Source organism: Heliangelus exortis, chromosome 5, assembly GCF_036169615.1.
Source record: "Heliangelus exortis chromosome 5, bHelExo1.hap1, whole genome shotgun sequence".
In the NCBI taxonomy this organism is placed as follows: domain Eukaryota; kingdom Metazoa; phylum Chordata; class Aves; order Apodiformes; family Trochilidae; genus Heliangelus; species Heliangelus exortis.
In genome coordinates, this window is record NC_092426.1 from 22,540,703 (window position 1) to 22,557,784 (window position 17,082).

General features: G+C 40.8%; 1 protein-coding gene across 8 annotated transcripts in view; it reads right to left on the bottom strand.

The window, feature by feature from the left end:
* TTLL5 (tubulin tyrosine ligase like 5) overlaps positions 1-17,082 on the bottom strand; it is a 130,267-nt gene that overhangs the window by 37,317 nt on the left and 75,868 nt on the right. For all 8 annotated transcript variants that reach the window (XR_011726294.1, XR_011726295.1, XM_071745950.1 and 5 more), the window contains one exon: positions 16,730-16,884. Coding sequence is in view for 6 of the 8 variants with exons in the window: in XM_071745950.1 (XP_071602051.1) it covers positions 16,730-16,884 (155 nt within the window). In the remaining 2 variants the exon portion in view is untranslated. The remainder of the gene's footprint in view (positions 1-16,729; positions 16,885-17,082) is intronic.

Genomic DNA, 17,082 nt, shown 5'->3' on the forward strand with positions numbered 1-17,082 from the left:
GATGCTGCATAATTTATTTCCTGCTCCTTGGCTTCTGAAAATTATTCCTGCTATCTCCCTGCCATTGAGAAACCTGGCATTTGGAGCAAAAAGATCTTTCAAAGGCAATGTAGTGCCTCCTCAGTTCTGTCACGATCAGAAATGAAATGCACTTTAGGTCTCGGGTCTCCATAGGCAAAGAAGGTCATGAGTGTATCAAATTAAAAATGAGGATCAAAACAACCTTGTGGCAGTCTAGGAGGGGAAGGGCAGGGTGAAATTATGGACCACTGGAAAACCACTGCAGGCCAGGCCTAATCTTCCTCAACTATTTCCAGATTCAGTTGGCTTCATCAAACTCTTACTTTCAGGAGCACTAAACTTCCCAGTCTTAGCAAACGAAATTAAATATTTACACTTCAGTGAAGCCAATTTTTGTTGGGCCCCTAGTAGCATCCTTGGCTCCATGCCAGATACAAAAGAGTGTCAGTCTCTCTGATCTAGGGAATATTTGGCAGGTAAACAACACTATTTTTTTCTCTTTATACATAGAAGCTTTGAAATTCTCTAGCAGAAAGGCTAATCAAGAAGAAAACTAACAGCCAGCTGCCTGGAAAGTTCAATTCCTTCATCCTATTGTGGCTCATCATGTCACTGCAGAGGCAAGGAAGGCAACTGAGCATATCTCCTCCATGCAATCCATATTAACAAAATCACATAGTCTTTCTACTCTCAATTAGTGCAAACACAAGGGTGAGCTTTAGTGAGTGGAAGATGGTTCTGGCTTCATGTTTCCTCACATAGTTCCACACCTACAAACACAGTTAGAGCCTGCAAAAATATTTTAACAGCAAGACACACATACATTAAGACTAACACAGAAATCTTGTATCTTTTTACTCTCATAAGGAAGTCTTTGGGAAGATTACCTGCCTAAATTTGACATGCAATTGCCTGAACTTCATTATGTCATCTCTATTCCCCCAAATTTTAAAGTATGCGGGTCAGATGTAGCAGATAGACTCTGAGTGAAGTCACCTTACTGTACTGTCTAGCTCTGCTTTAAGGTAAGTCATTCATACTTAGACAGCATGTTAAACGCCACCTTAAATTTTATCACTTATCCTAGGTGCAGGTAAAGTTTCTGGGATGAATATACACACTCCACAGAACTCTAAGTACCAAAACCTTACATGAAATACTGCATCACTTAGAGAGGCCGGAAACGTACTGCCCACTGCAGAGGTTTCACTGTACAATCTCAGCACTGATCAAATGGATCAATGCAAAACATGACTTCTACTGATATTCTCCTACTTCTATCAATGTAGGAAATTCTATTGGAAACAAAACTGGAAAAAACTAATGGGCTCTATTTATTTCTAGTATTTGTTTGTTTGTTTAGTGCTTTATCCAAGCAGATTTTGCATCTTATGGGTAGACAGGAGCGGTGGCACGTAAGAATGAAAACGGTAAAAGGACAGCACTAGCTGTCTGAACTATGCTTATGACTGGGTCTGAAATGCAAGTCACTAATTTCTCCAAGAAAATAATATTCCCTACCTCTCTCCAGAGTGGCAAGGGTTAAATCAGGACCAGTAAATTACCCCTGCACCCTGTAATGCCTCCTTTGAAAAGCCAATCACACAGTTTACAGGAAAGAGTGAGAGTGCAGCTGCTCTCCCAGCCAACATTTGGTTCCTATTACAGTGAATAAGTCTCCCCCTCCCCCCTTTTCTTTTTTTTTTCCTCCCTTTTTATATTAGAAGTCCATCAAACACATATTTTTCTCCCTAATATTTTCCATTAAGTTTCCTCCTGCATAGGCTTTCCCAGAGTGTGGTGCTCTTTGCTCTATGTGCTCAAGCAGCAGCTGCAAGATCCCATTGAATAAAGGAACAGGGAATGAAGAAAGCAGCTCAGACTTCTTGTTGAAGTCTCAAGAGGCAAGTGAAAAATTACAGTTGGGCTAAACTAGTGAAATCTAGAGCACCTGAGAAGAATAAACAAACAAAAATCAAGCTGTTGAGTTTTATGGATAATTCCTCAAGCACTGATACAACGGCAGAATAAGGGTCCTCAAGAGACCTTTTACCTTAAACCACTGAAATTTATCAACCCATCTCCAATGTAATTAAGCTAAAGGAGTTTCCTAATAAAAAGAAGATAGACTTATACAGACCTCTATGGCAAATGGCACTTACAGGCTGGCTAAAGTGGCATCACTAGCATTCTTATTTTCCTCATTTATACACAGTTTCTGCTTTCCTTCTCCCTCAAGTAGATTTACGTAAGGTAACAAGATATAGCAAGAAATAGAATGGATTTGAGAGGGAACTCCCACCTGTTAAACATAACATTTTTCTTCCTCAGGTTCCTTTTGTAGTTCTGTTATGCTAGAGTTAAGGTAGAAAATTTTTTACCTCCACTTCCTGTACAAAGATCAACTCAACCGCTGAGCCTCCCTGAACATTTAACAATGGGTTAGAGAAAGAATAGGAAGAGGTGACTCTGTCAGCACAGACTTTCTGAAGTCTATAATAAAGCTATTGCATCAAATAGTGTAATGGTGGGGTGGTTGTGGGATACCCTCAGATCCACAAAGAGAGAATATTAGCATGAGCTATCACCTATTGCAGAAGTTGACCCAGTCATGGTATATGCTGCACAGATGAGACCATCCTATCACACATACTGCCACAGATAGGCTGATAGGTTCTTCTACACACAAACCACCACTTACAGACTTTCAGCTATCCTAAAAGCACAGCATTTGGCACACTGGCATCAAAGCAATCCCCGGGCCGATGCCCTTTCCTACTTTAACAGAGGCTTTATATGAAGACTTGGTTTGACTACCACATTTCTCTCTCTCTCTCCATACTGAAGAGATGATCTGGTCCCTCTAGCCTCAGCAAGGAGTACTGGGACATCATGGATGTAAATCTCTGCCCATTTTATGTGGCCATTACAGAACAAAAGATTAAAAATACTATAAATATTTTGGGAGGGCTCATAAAGCAGAAGAAAGGTGAGGAAGCAGTAATTAGAAAAAGCAAAGAAAACCAAAATGAAATAAATCTACTACTCCAATAGGCCCAAGTAAGTGTAAGGTCTTCACTGACACATGGCACAAGGCATTGTAACTCAAAGGGTAAAATATAATAAAGCATCACTAGTGCTAATGCCCACACTCTTGGTTTAATTAATTTTATTTCCCTCTCTCCATCCTTGCACTGTAAACAAGAATGCAACACATGCAGGCTGGGGAAAAAAGTGCTGCACAGGGCTGAGGCATTGTACCTGGCAGCTGCTAAAATACTACTTTAAAGTCTCAGGTGCTTTTAAAAACCCATCAGACAAGAATCACTCCTCCCCTTCAGCTTCTTTAGGAGCTGGTACGCTTAACCACTTCAGCATGTTTGGCAATTCTACAGCTACTTCCAAAGCAGGTGGTGGAGTGGAAAATTGTGGGAGAGCCCCAAATCACTCGGTTGTCTCTCTCCTTCCTCAACGGGCAGCAATGCATGTGCTGACCAAGCAGGACAGCTGACAGACCACAATTAAGCACAAAGAACAAAGAATTTGTGCTTATACCTCTGGAACTACAGAAAAGGTCCAGGCTTACTTCCCTCAGTAACCAATTTGACTGTATCTTTCCCCAGGAAACCGGAGAAATCTGATGACAGGCAAAGCCTGACATTAGAGGAAGATGAGTAAAAAGATATTCAGATATTTACACTGCATAGTACAAACAGCTGGCACACTCTACAAGGCCATTCCCAGGCTTATCTAGGATTTGTTGAAAGATCCCTCTCTGTCAGACCCTGTCTGCAAAAGATGCTTAAGTTGCACAAAATTTACTTGGATCACCTAGGGTTTGAAGTCTTTTATGTGAGATTTCTGTGTCTGCATGACAATTGCAGGCTAGGAGGTAGAGACCGTAAAAGCTCTGATTTTATTTGCTGCACCTATAAAAAAGGCTTTTAGATTCTGTCCATTTGAACAAGCACCCATATTTGTGATGTTTCCTTCTCCCATATGGACAGAAGAGTCTATACGATGCAATTCTGGCAGCTTTGCTGGTGATTCCAACTGCATAGTATAGCCCTCTTTTTCCCCCAGGGACCGAAAATAATAGGAAACCAGGGATGGTGCTATTTTCTTACAGATCCAACTTTGCTTGATTCCTTAATGACTGATTTTGGGTAGGCCTTTCAATTGCTAGGTCTTCTGGACTATACGGGGGTGTTGAATAACTAACAACTCTGAAAACCAAATGCCAAGAGCAGGTATCTTCAGAGGAAGTGCAAGACTTTTCATAGGAATTTGCGGTTGAAGATGAAAAAAAGTTATGCAATCCTATATTCCAGTCCAATCCAATCCCTTTTTCTAGAGCCAAAATAGAATTGTTTCCTACAGTGTACAGAGAAAATTGTATAATTAGTCAGAAACTCTCAGACTCAGAAACACAGATGGGAACCATGGAATCACTACCTCAGGAATTTCACCAAGTGATTGCATGTAATGGTAAGCATGAGCACATCAAAGATCCAGCTGCAGATGCTAAACCCTTATAAGGACAAACTTAAATATCCCAGCCACTTAGTGGAATAATGTCCTTCCACAAGTCCTCTTCTAACGTAGATAAGGCACACTGAGAGAGGACAATAACAATAGTTTCCTGTGTCAGATCAAGAAATCTCCATTATATGCCACTTTTTATACTTGATGCTTTTTGTGATGTTTCAGCACATGTTCTAAATAGAGTAAACTCATCTCATAAAGGCCACAACTGGTACATTTCGCAGATAATGAGTCTGTAGTAAAGACAAATAAGAGTCCAAACATGGCCTCCAGATGGCTTGAGCTGAACATGGAAGCATTTGTAGAGGTTACCCTTCATATTGAATACTGTGTTTATGGCTCTCCAGAGACTAGTTGGAATCTAAGAGAGCAAAGTAATTTCTAACATAAAGGCAAAAAGCAGACATTAGAAAACAAAACCTGAAAGCAAATTACAAGAGTAGCAGTTACCCACTTTTGCTAGCTAACAACATACACCATAAAAACCAGCATGAGATTTCAATAAACAAGATGCAAAACCACATGCATTCTGTAGCAACACACAGAACAACTCACAATCTATGAAGTTACATGGTATCAGCAATTTAGATAATTTCAGAGTGAAACAAGAAAACAGCAAAACATCCAGCAGCACAGAAACATCCAAGCATTTCACAGAAATGCTTCTCAGTATAGCAGGCATAATGCTTACACTCATCTGCTCAGGTTCCACAATGCTTCAGAGGTCATAAAACATTAACAAAGAAATGTGTTCTGTTTAGATGATTCTAGTAAAGAAAACCACTGCACTATGTGGAACATATTCTGTCCCCTATCCCTCAAAACAACCTAGAAATTCATGCATAACTTTTGTTCTGTTTACACAGATAGTATGGAATACATTCATATCTAAGTCATTTGGGATAGCATCAGTAGCAGAAAAACAGAATCTCAGCAACAAATGAAAACATAACTCTGACTTTTGAAAGAAACAAACTCAGTTATGCATACAATGTCCTGAACAGAAGAACAAAATATCTAAACAACTAAAAATATATTGAATCCAAGTTTCTTGAAATATACCAGAATAATTCAATTATTAAAACTGGGCTTTCAAAATTATTTTACCAGTACCTATTAAGTTATTTTGTTTAATAAATATTTTTAAATTAAATATGCATTTATATGAAAGTAAAGATTAAAATATTAGTGAACTTTTATATTTGTGAACAGAAATTAATTGTTCCTGTGGATTTTTAATGAAAGATTGGCAAGGTCTCAGTATTCAAAACCAAACTCTAAGAAAGGCAGCTGTTCCAAAAAAATCTTACTAGGCAGCCTTTGTTGAAACTGCTCATAAGGGATGAGCTCTAAACTTTCTTGATTTATTTTTTAAGTATTTTCAAAGCCAGAAGACTAGGAAGAACCAAAATCTCACCTTCTAGGAGAACACTCTGGAGATAATATATGCAGTTCTGTATTAGAAAGATGTGTTTATCACTGCACCTTATTGTAAGAACAGCCAAGTCTCTGAAGAATCATTTTTGACACTCTCAGAGCTTCGAAAGCCTGTGGTCAGGTCTTCCACATACAGTTTTCCTTGTTGATTTCCTCACAACAGATGAGATTGTGGTATCATTGCCATATTGACTGCCTGAGTTGTGAAGCCTTTACAGCTGCTGTTCAAATTATCATCCAGCAGAAGATATCTACAGAGAGGCAATATTTTTTAGCATCGTGAGACTGTCATAGAGTCTTATGCCCAAGCATCTTCTAGTGGAGCTGAGATCAGAGATATATTGAAAAGAACACTCTAAACAGTTATTTAAATCACTTTCTAACACCACAGTTTGATATATCTTAGGAAAAAGCCACAGGAAGTAGAAACCACTACACTGTATGAAGTATATTGTCTTCAATGAGTACTGGAAAGTTCTCATTTGAAATTCAGAATTACTGTGTGTGATAGAAGCTATTAATCCTAGGTACTTAGTTATCAGTACCATAAAAGACCAACACAGGTGACAAACCTGAGCTTCTAATATAAAAAAATATTATTTCATTTATACTGTTCTGTGGCTAAAATCTCAGAAAAGAAAAATCCCTGAAAACGCTAAATTAATTGTAAAGAGACATGTGGAACTGAAAGTTCAAGCAGTTTCTGGTAATGTCAAACCTTCATTAGTATGACTGTTACCTCCTAGTGGATCTGCACACAGTCACCATCAGCAAGAAACAAATTCCTAAATTTAGTCAATTTCAAGTGTCAGCATCTGCAGTTTTTCAAAATGCTAATGTTAAGAGAAGCTGACACCTCCTTACTCTTCAGCACCTTTTCCCAATATCAAAAAATGAAAGAGGTGGTCCAGACTTGTGATTTCCTCCTCATCTTCACACAGTCTTCCAAACAAAGTTTTCCGAGTTCAATTTTGAGAAAAAAATCAGTTTTCAGTACTGAAGACATCTACAGCCTAATTTACCTGCCTTCTTCACAGAGAAGATTATAAGGATATTTTTTAGCAACAAGCAATTAAAAATTTCTTTATGCATACAAAAGGTTAAGCCCACATCAGCCACAGCCTGTTCCAAAGGGTGACTCTTGCCCAGCTAAGCATCCCTGACACACAGTTGCCAAGTAGCATGTGCAGCCCTGCCAGATCACAATTTTCTTACATGTTTGACTTCTTTTGACTTTTCAGTCAAGTTACATGTGCCAGACAGCAGAAAGTCAGAAAGAGCAGTGGAAGACACTTACTGAACCAGATGCAGTATGAAATTCAAGCAAAGAGGCCATGCAACATCATGGATACCAGCAGCTAAAACATAAACAGTGCCTTTGATAAAGCCTTCTCACTTTGAAATTCCTTTTATTAAAGCTTGTTGTCTCAAGGCCAATTTTCAGTAGACTTGGATCAACCAGGCTGCCTTGGCCTCTTCCCATCTGATTTGCTGTGGACAGTAATTGAATGAGAAATGTTAATAAAAGTTCAGTCAGTGCAACAGGAGTGTGTCTGGAAACTGTGGTGTCTTTAAGCACTTCCTAGATTTTTTGCACACTTTTTTTCCTTCTGTTTTCTCTCTCTTTTTTTAAGAGGATATCCATCTTGCTGCTGTTATTACAGAATGAAACCCTAGAAATAATTGCTCATGATACAGGACCCTGGATACATAGGTATTTCCACCCTGACATTATAGAGCCTACCATTAACAGTGCACTTAAAAATCTTTGTAATTGGCACTGGTTCTAGATAATCAAGTAACCAGCTTTCTTCAGCCACCAAAATGCTTTCTTTCTTGTTACTAATCCTGTCCTCTTACCCAGAGCATTTCAGTCAAACTACTCACTGGCTGATAGCATACAGTGTTGGGTAAAGGCTAAGAAAGTACTACTAACCACGAATGTTAGTCATTATAATTCCATCGTTCCCTAAACAAAAAGCTGGCATTCCACACTGGAGTTCTGGTTGCCCCCATCTCCTTCAGACTACACAATATATGCACACTTCAAAAAAAGCCCCTATGAGCTAGTGAACATGATGACCAAGAAGCAAAGCTGTCAACATACACTTAGGGAACCTGAAATACTTCCTGACTTTGTGGTGCTTTTTTTTTCCCCTCCTCCTTTTTCAAAAGAGATTTTTGTTAAACACTGGAGTCCTGTGTGGCTCACAAACAGCTGCTGCTTGATACCTGCAGCCCAGAGCCCAGAGAAGCTCTGAAGACTGTCATGGAGCCAACAGCACACAATTTACAACATACTGTGTCAGCTACAAAACTTCCTCAGTAAGAAAGATGGGGAAACTTAGGTGACAAAGCAGGATCTTCATAGGAAAAGCTGACTAACATTTTCAGGGATAGGAAAGGGGTTTATCTGTGCTTTTGGTAGAGAATTCTCATTTATATCACAAGATAAAACCACCAGAAAAAGGGCCACAATTATGACTTTGAGCTATGCGGAAAAGATGAAGATGCACTATGGTGGAAACTGTACAATGGAAGGCAGCCCCAAAACAAAGCCTATCAGGACAGAAAACCCTTTGCCCCCTTTTGCTACCTTCTCCTGGCATTCAGCCTTGGTCACTGAAACCCCTGACTCATCTAAGCTTGACTTCGGGCCCTTTGGCTGCTGACTTCTGAGTTGTCCAGCTACTGCTCCACATGAGGGCTGTTCAAGATCCTTGCTCTCACCAGTAATCAAACTTTCTAACACTACCTTCTAGACACCTCCTTTTTCTTGAATTAAAAGCTATAAGGCACATCTGAACATCTCCAAAACATTCATATTGAGTTCAGCTTCAGGACAGTCCTGGAGAGTGTGAGACAAATGAAGGAAAGATTATTAACCTGGCTTGTCCTACATAAGCCTGGCTTACAAAGGGGATTTCCATTTTTACAAAGCAGTATTCTGTTGTATGTCTGGTAGGATACAGAACATGCAGCTCTGAGATTTCAAACCATCTCCCTGTGACCCACAAGAATAGCACAGTTCAAAGATGGGCCCATTCAATCCCTCTGTTCTTAAGCCAGATGGACCTGCCCTAAGATCAAGGCCAGAAAGGACTCTCTCCTGGGAAACTTCCCAATGCCCTTCTCAGCTGCACAACTGTGAACTAATTCCAACAACTATGGCATGATAGCATGGCTTTAATTTCTAACTCACTACCTGCAAGACCAATCAATGGACAGAACCTGAGGTCCTCGTGTGAGGAAAAGCCAAAGATTAATAAAAATATTGCTTAAAAAAAATTACAAAAGGGGAGAAACCAGACATTCGTGGGATTCCCTGACAGCTTCGTGCAGAAGGAAGGGCTGGGCTGGAAAAAAACAGGGCCCTAGGTTCCTGCCAAGCTGTCTGAGGCTGGTCCTTTCCAAATAGCTCAAAGAAACAGCCAGAACTCCCCTGTAACTCTTTCAGAACGCCTCTAGAGAGAAAGGCTGCTGTAGCCAGAGCTGCTCCCCCAGAGCACCAGCCTTTGGGGGTCCCCTCTTTCCTAGAAGTCTGTAAGCAGCAAAGTCAGTCTCCACAGGAGAGCTACTAAAATGAGAGCTACAGGCACATTAACACTACTGAACACCACTCTGGAAAGCAACTATTTTAATGGTGACTGAGAGGTTCAAATAAAAGCAGAGGAAAAGAAGATCTGCTGATCACTTTCCAACACAAAATATCTAGAACCAACACAGGATATTCTAAAGAGATCCAAGATCAGGGGTGGCTGGGGGGAGGTTATGAGTGCAAGACATTAAGATTTTAACTTGTTCTATATTGAACTAGGTGCTTCTTAGAATAGAAAACAGCATGTGACTTCCACCACAGACAACAAAATTCACTGGTGACAGCTGAAGGCAGGAAGACAAGAGGTCACTGGTAAGAAAGGGGGAAATAAAAAAAAATTAAAAGGTAAAAAAAAAATTGTCAGCATGAACTGCCTATACCTGTTGCTCAGTTTTACATTAATTGCAACAACAAAAGGAAAACAACTGCATATTAATAAAAATCCAGTGTTCAACATGGTGAGAATCCATGAGTGAATATCTGTAGGTTATGAGCTGGAAAATAAAGATACAATAGTGTTACTTTCAAAAAAACAGTGTTTTCCTCCTACTTGGTACACTGTTTTCTTTCTTGTCATCTCTATATTGTTAAGTTTAGGAGAGACAAATAAGAAAGGAGTTGATAGAGACACAGAGAATAAATAGTGCAGAAAATACACCAAGTATTTCTGTTTGCCTTCATGTCGTAAGGGTGCAGAGGTTTTTGGCAAATTTGGGGAAAATAAATTTAAAAAGGAAACTTTTACAGAGTAACTAATCCATCTGTGGAACTCACTGCTACAGCTAATTGAGACTACAGTTTTTCCAGAAAGTAAAAATACATGATAACACCATCTATACTTGACTATGTAGAACAGAAAGTATTGTCAGAACTACAAGCTAGCTATTAACAGGTGGAGGGTAAGAACAAGCTTCCCCTGCCCCTCCCACAGACAAGGAATTTCACTGCTGCCCATCAGAACATTCTCTGTGCTTCTACTGAAGATGGTGGTGGTGGTAGCTCTGAAGCACAGAATGAGAGAACCAGACAGATTAGCAGCCCAGTCCAGGCTGGCAAATCCTATGTATGTTTACATTAGGGTAAGATCAGTTTGTGGAGACAGCTGAAATGAAAAAAACCCAACATCATTACACAGCACTAGCCTGGGGGGAAAGTATGAAACCCCTGCCACTCCCCTCCACCTACCCTAACACGGGCTGCTTGTTGGCAATAATGGGAAATACCCTCATATGTTCTGTGGAAGGAGGACATGCAGTCTAAGAGAAATTTTCCCCGTAAGAATTGGTGATCTGTTTGCAAAAACCATAACTGCCCAAGGCCAGCAGACACAGAGGATGCAGACACTGCACCCCCTGCTCTCAGTCAGTCCCGGGAGGCAAAGCCTCCCACAATCATGGGAGCAGAGGCCACAATGACACCGTCCCCGTGCTGCCCCGCTCTGCCCTGCTGCGAGGCCCCAGCTCTCACCTCCGCCCCACAGTCCCAGCACTGGCTCCTGTGCTCTCCCTGCACGCAGCCCAAACCCCCTTTGCCTCTGGAAAGGGTCCTGCGATTAATCTCACTTATTACCTCGGAAAAGGAACAGCGTGGCGGCTGCCAGCCAAGTCCGACTCAACAGCGTCTGGGGAGCGGAGGCTGCAGGGCCAGGCCTCAGACTGTCTGGGCAAGTCACGAGCTTTCCGCCTTTCCTCTCCCAGAGGCTCCAGACAGCAAGCCAAGGCCTAGCTGTGGGAAGCAGGGATCCTTCAGGGCTGTGCCAACCCATGGTACTGAGGCTCAGGGCAATTTCCTAGCAGGACAGAACATAATTGGACCTGCCATCACAGGCTTCTTTAGTGTAACCAAAATATATATCTTTAAAATAATAATAATAAAAAAGCCATGTACTTCTGAAGTTTAAGCCAGCCAATTCACTTCCATAGTTAACAAATTGTCACTAGTGACCCTGGGAGATATGTGAAAAAAAAAAAAAAATAAAAAAAAAATAAAAATAGAGCTTGCCAAGGCAGGAGAAAGCTGCTACAGACACAAATATGCACAATTAGAGGAAGAACATGCACAAACCAGAGACAGGATGAGTTGCAAGAATGTATTACCCAGGCAGTGCTTCCTTTTTTTTGCATGCCCACCTCAAATCTCCTCTAAGCATAAGGTAATAATAGACCAAAGCCCAAACTGGGGGCTCTCAGAAATGCTGCTTCTCAGGGGCCATAAGCAGAATCAGGGTGACAGAGCTGCCAAGGAGATGCAGACAAGGGATTGGTCATAAAAAAACATTGTATCCACCATCATTTACTCCTCCACCTCAAATAAAGAAACTAAATTTAGGCTTTAAGGTAAAGCAGTAGAGAAGAGGCCAAGCAGCATACAGAGCATGGAGGACTCAGTGCTGTTGGTCTACTGCTGCTCTGGCACTTCTGTGCTGCTTAGCTGGGGAGGTGTTAAGGTCAACGCAGTTTGCTCACACTGAACTAAAGGCTTATTGTGCAGTCCTCAGTGCCTGCTGCTTTCTCCCTTCATTTCCTCCAGAGGCATCAGTGCAGCAGTCTCCAAGTTCCCTTGCATGCACATGCTGTGTAAACAAATAGGCTCCAACCACGTGGAAAATGTGGTACAGGACAGCAGTGGGGCAGCCTCTACATTTTAAGAGACTGTAGGGAGCTTGAAGCGATTTGGAAGAGAATGAAATTACTATCAACCCTTCAGATGCAGAACTACAATGCAATACATATGTAACAAAGAGAAACAGTTATAAAAATAAAACTTGGTGTTAGCTGCCAAGATCCCTGAGAATTCTCTTCTCCTTACTTCTAGCTGCAAGCCCATACAGGGTTAACTCTTTCCCACAGCCCCTACTGCAACATCCCTGCTGTTTCTGGCATCCTAAGCCCACTCTGCCTGAGCTCAGAAGTCTTGACTCACAAGACTGTGATTGACTCACAACCAAGACTGTCCCATCAACTGCTCACACTTCTATCACTGAGAATCACCTTGGTCATTAGCACATCTCTTGGCCATTCTATTATCACTCTTCAGATCCTGTCTAGTCAGGGTCCAAGCCTGATTTCTTATATGACATTCCATGCCTCCAAAATTTAAAATAAAAACTAGTGAAACAATGAAGCCACTTTCACCTTCCCGCTATGTCAAATTCAGCAAGCTGCCCCTTCGACAAAAAGGATTGATGACAATTGGCCTGTGAGAGTCGTCTGAGGTCTTTCTGGCAAAACTCAAATTTTCAGTGGAAATAGAGAATCCAGTTACACAGGCACAAAACAGATGCTCAAGAGAGATCAGAGACTTCCACAACCTCACAGCTCCAAAGGATATATACTTACTATGATCAGAGTAGAATATCTGAAACCTGGTCCATGTAATACCCTTAGCAGTAAATGAAACTGGCATGAAGCAGTAGCAGACACTAGGTGAGGAAGAAAGCCCTGGCTAGGGAAGGCCAGTGATTAAAAACAAGTTCCTGATTTGGGAGACTTGAAAAAGAAGTACAACATTGTCAGGGGGAGCAGCACAGGGTAGTTTATGAGCTGGGGTGTGCAAGCAAAAGGTGTGTACAAACATTTTCCTGTGTAGAATTTCTGGTATACAAATAAATAAATATTTGCTATTAAAACTGGCATAGGAAGGTAACATTAAGTGATACTGTGTTTTCTGCACCATATTGTTCAGTTGGTTTCTACATGTACATTTGGACCAGTAAATATAAGCACCAGCAGTACCTACTACGTGAAAGCTTTATCTATGCTGCAAATGGGCATAAAGCTTGATTCCTTCAAAAAGCTGCAGGCTTACTGCTCATCAGGTATTTCCAGAATTACCAGACACGAAGCATAGTGCCTGGTGTTCCTGATAGCTTAAGATGCCAAATATCTGGCACCTTCTAGTTTCCCACACCATTTGATAGTGCCAGGAAAAATAAAAATGAAAATACACATATCAGCCTGTTTTGGAACCTAGCAGGTATGTGCACACAGCCCATGAAGCCCTGAGCAGCTGCCACTGTCCCTACCACTGAAAATTACAGCGGAGCAGATTAAATTTAGGAACCCTTAGATCAGAAAATTGAAAAGTCTGGTTTTATACAAGTTAACCCAGATTAGACAGCCTGCCAACAAAACATTTTGCAATGAACCTGAACACCTTGGTTGAAATTATAAGCCAAGGAGAATTTCAGGCATGAAAAGAGAAGAATCCCTTGTTTCCAACTGCAGTCGGCCTCCCAGGCTGTCTGGTATAATTTGGACTGCCCTTCTAGCCTCTGACTGATGACAGGAAAGCTTGCTTGCCTGCCTCCCCTAAGAAAGTTAGATAAATCTGTTAGAAGATCCAAGGAAAAAATGCACTGAATACTTCAGAAGAGCTAGGTTGGTGTTGTCTTTAAGTTCAAGAAAGGTTTTAAGAAAGAACAAGAAGCTAGAGAAACAGAGGCCTGAGAAAGCACTGACCATTTCACTGCTGAACTCTAAAAAGGGCTAAAGGAGAGAACAGATTTGCCATAGACTGAATGAGTTACAGGGGGCAACAAAGGCAAGGCTGAAGCAAATGTGGCAGAGACTTGACAGACATGTTATGGTAGTCAGAAGTATGCCCGTGTACAGCTTGGAACATCTCACCTCTGTATAGCCCTATAAGCTTCTTTGTCTGGGGCACAGTGAAAACCTAAACCATAATTTGGGAGAGAATAACACCAATTCTTATCCAAAGTGACAAAACCAAAAACATCTTCAAAGGCAAAGTGGCCAAGATTTATAAAACAACGTTTTTTTTCATGTCCAGAACTGTTCTGTCTCTATATTACAAACTCAGAACTTCCTTTTCCTTTTTGTCATCAGACTACTGCTTTGGCACCTCATCTCGTACAGCCAAGAGAATTCAACAGCAGGGAGAACTTCTCTTGAGAAACTTTAGGTGAGTCAGTACTGGGAGAGCCTGAATTAAAAGGGAGGAATATTTGTCTGTAAGAATAGCCCAAATCCTATAGATTGCAATAATCAAAACAAAATTTTCTAACAAACCTCAGAAGCATGAAAATGACTTAGATTTACCACAGAGCCAGACAAAAACTGTAAAGACAAGTTTCAGAGCCAGATGTTTGAACAGGAGCCAAGTGCAAGCCAGATAAGAGACCCATTTACAAAACATTTCCATCTTTGCTGAATTCTACAACTGATAGACCAGAACCTTAATGGAACAAAACAGGAAGCTTTTCTTCAAACACTCATCCAGCACTGAGCACAGGCTGACACCCATCAGATGACCCTCTATGAACTGTTTGTTCCAATGTAACAGATCAAGTAGCAAAATAGGCATTTACAATACAAGATAGCCATCTCCATATACCATGACCTTGATACTCTTTTTGGAATTCTCTCATTAAATAAAAGTTCACAGCCCAAGTAATCCAGCACTGACACAAGAATCCTTTTTTCTCTTTTCCAGATTTACATAAAACTTTTAACTCCTGGTATTCAGGCCATTTGATACAAGCAGCTATGAAGATAAATGAATTCAATACAGGGTCTTAAGACATCTTTCTGTCTCTTGCTCTGAGGATAAAAATAGCAACTCAAGTACTAAAGTACCAACTAGTTCAGAAAAGGTTTGAAGATGTACTCTTATATCAGCTGTGGCCAGACAATTCTGAAATACTTTTGGATTGCTGAACAAAAACCCCATAATTTCTAAAGGCATTAAACTGCATACAACACTAGATGAGGCACAACTCTGAAAATTCTTCAGAGCTCTGGGCATTAAATGGTGGGTTCACCTATCTGCAGGTAACATATAACTGAGATGTGGTAATTACAGTGACTTCTGCAGAGTTATACAACAGAGGATTCTGATCATGAACAATCCTTTTCCAGCTATGTGTGAGAGTACAAGCAGAGGTGCAAGCAGAGTTGAGAAAGGAATGGAAGCTCGAAGACAGCCTGCACTCTGCTGCTCTCTCATGAGATGTAGGAGGGGAAAGCAATTTACACCTGTTGTATAGATTCTTTATTTGGATTAGGTAATGGCTTGCCTGGCTGGGCTCCAAGAGCAGAATCACCACCATCTCTCCCAATAACTCTAAACCCCAGAGGCAAACAATGTGCTGGAACAGAAACAGGCCAAGAATTCATTTCTTACATTCCTCCTCTTAAAGCAGGATGAAACACAGTGAAATAAGAACAATTCTACCTGAGCTTTCCAAATACCATTCCAATCCTCTTACTGAAGGACCCATTTAGGAACGGATGACCACTCAAGTCACATGCCTTCTGCACTGTATCTGCCTTTCTCACCTACCTTGATTTTCCAGCAGCATTCAAGGCACGAATGACAAGAAATGTTCCTGTATACAGTGCTTTCCAGTTGTCAACTCGTGTTGTAGAAGCTCTGCCTCATTATTTAGAAATAGTTTAAAAGACAAAAATGAAGGCTTAAGCAACAGACTAAATAATATTTACTGAAATAGCAAAGACCTCAAATATCCAGCAGTTCCAGGCCTGTATACAGTCTTGTCTAGTGCAGCAAGCTAATCTTGCTCCTAGCTTTCAAGATTCAGGATCCTTGGGGTAAATCTTGCTACTCCCTTGAACCCCACGAAGAATGGTTTTACTGAAGAATCAGTCCTCTGCCCTGAGTCCCATGAGGATATCAGCCATAAATATAAATTCCAATGTCCAAAATTAATAAGAAGCATAAAGAAACCATCTGAAAAAGAAAATTTTGTCAACACTACAAGATGCTGCTCTATCTTTGAACAATTTCAATTTGATATTCAAAGAAAAACATGAAGATGAGGCCTTAGTGGAGATTTCTGCACCATCAGGTGTAAGTTTGCATTCTGCGTATGCATCTAAGTTGCGACCATGAAACCTAAATTTATAGATGCAGGGATGAGACATGATCAAAGAGAAACAGGCATTTCTCTTTCATTCTACATGTTCATCCATGCCCCTATTTCACCATGAACCTGCTAACTCTGAGAACATAGCTTTATTTTCATAGGCCTAGTTTCTAGCAGTCCTCAGTACTGGTTCTTCTGAGCAAGAAGCAAAACACAGATAATGAATGAGCTCCCAGGTGTACTGAATTCTTCAAAAAGCTGGACCAGCAATTTTAACTCACCTAACTGCTGAAGAAACCAATCTTTTGTCAGCTGTATGAGTGCCTGACTGAGCAGCCCACAATGACCTTCTTTTGTTGAGCGCTGACCGGTAGCTCTGTGGGGTGGCTGCATTCCCTTTGCTTATAGCTCCAGATGCCAAGTTGAGGTTTGTTAACTGAAGAAGAAAAAAAGAAAAAGACATCAGAAACATTTAAAAGCCATGAAAGCGCAAAAGGTGTCACTAGGTAAACTGAGTAGAATACTAAGAGAATAAGCCTGCTAGAAGGGAAATCTTCAGATGCAGAAAAACCGTGCTAGTTGCATAAAACTGTGGGAGAGATGACACCAACAGCTACCACGCTTGAGATGAATT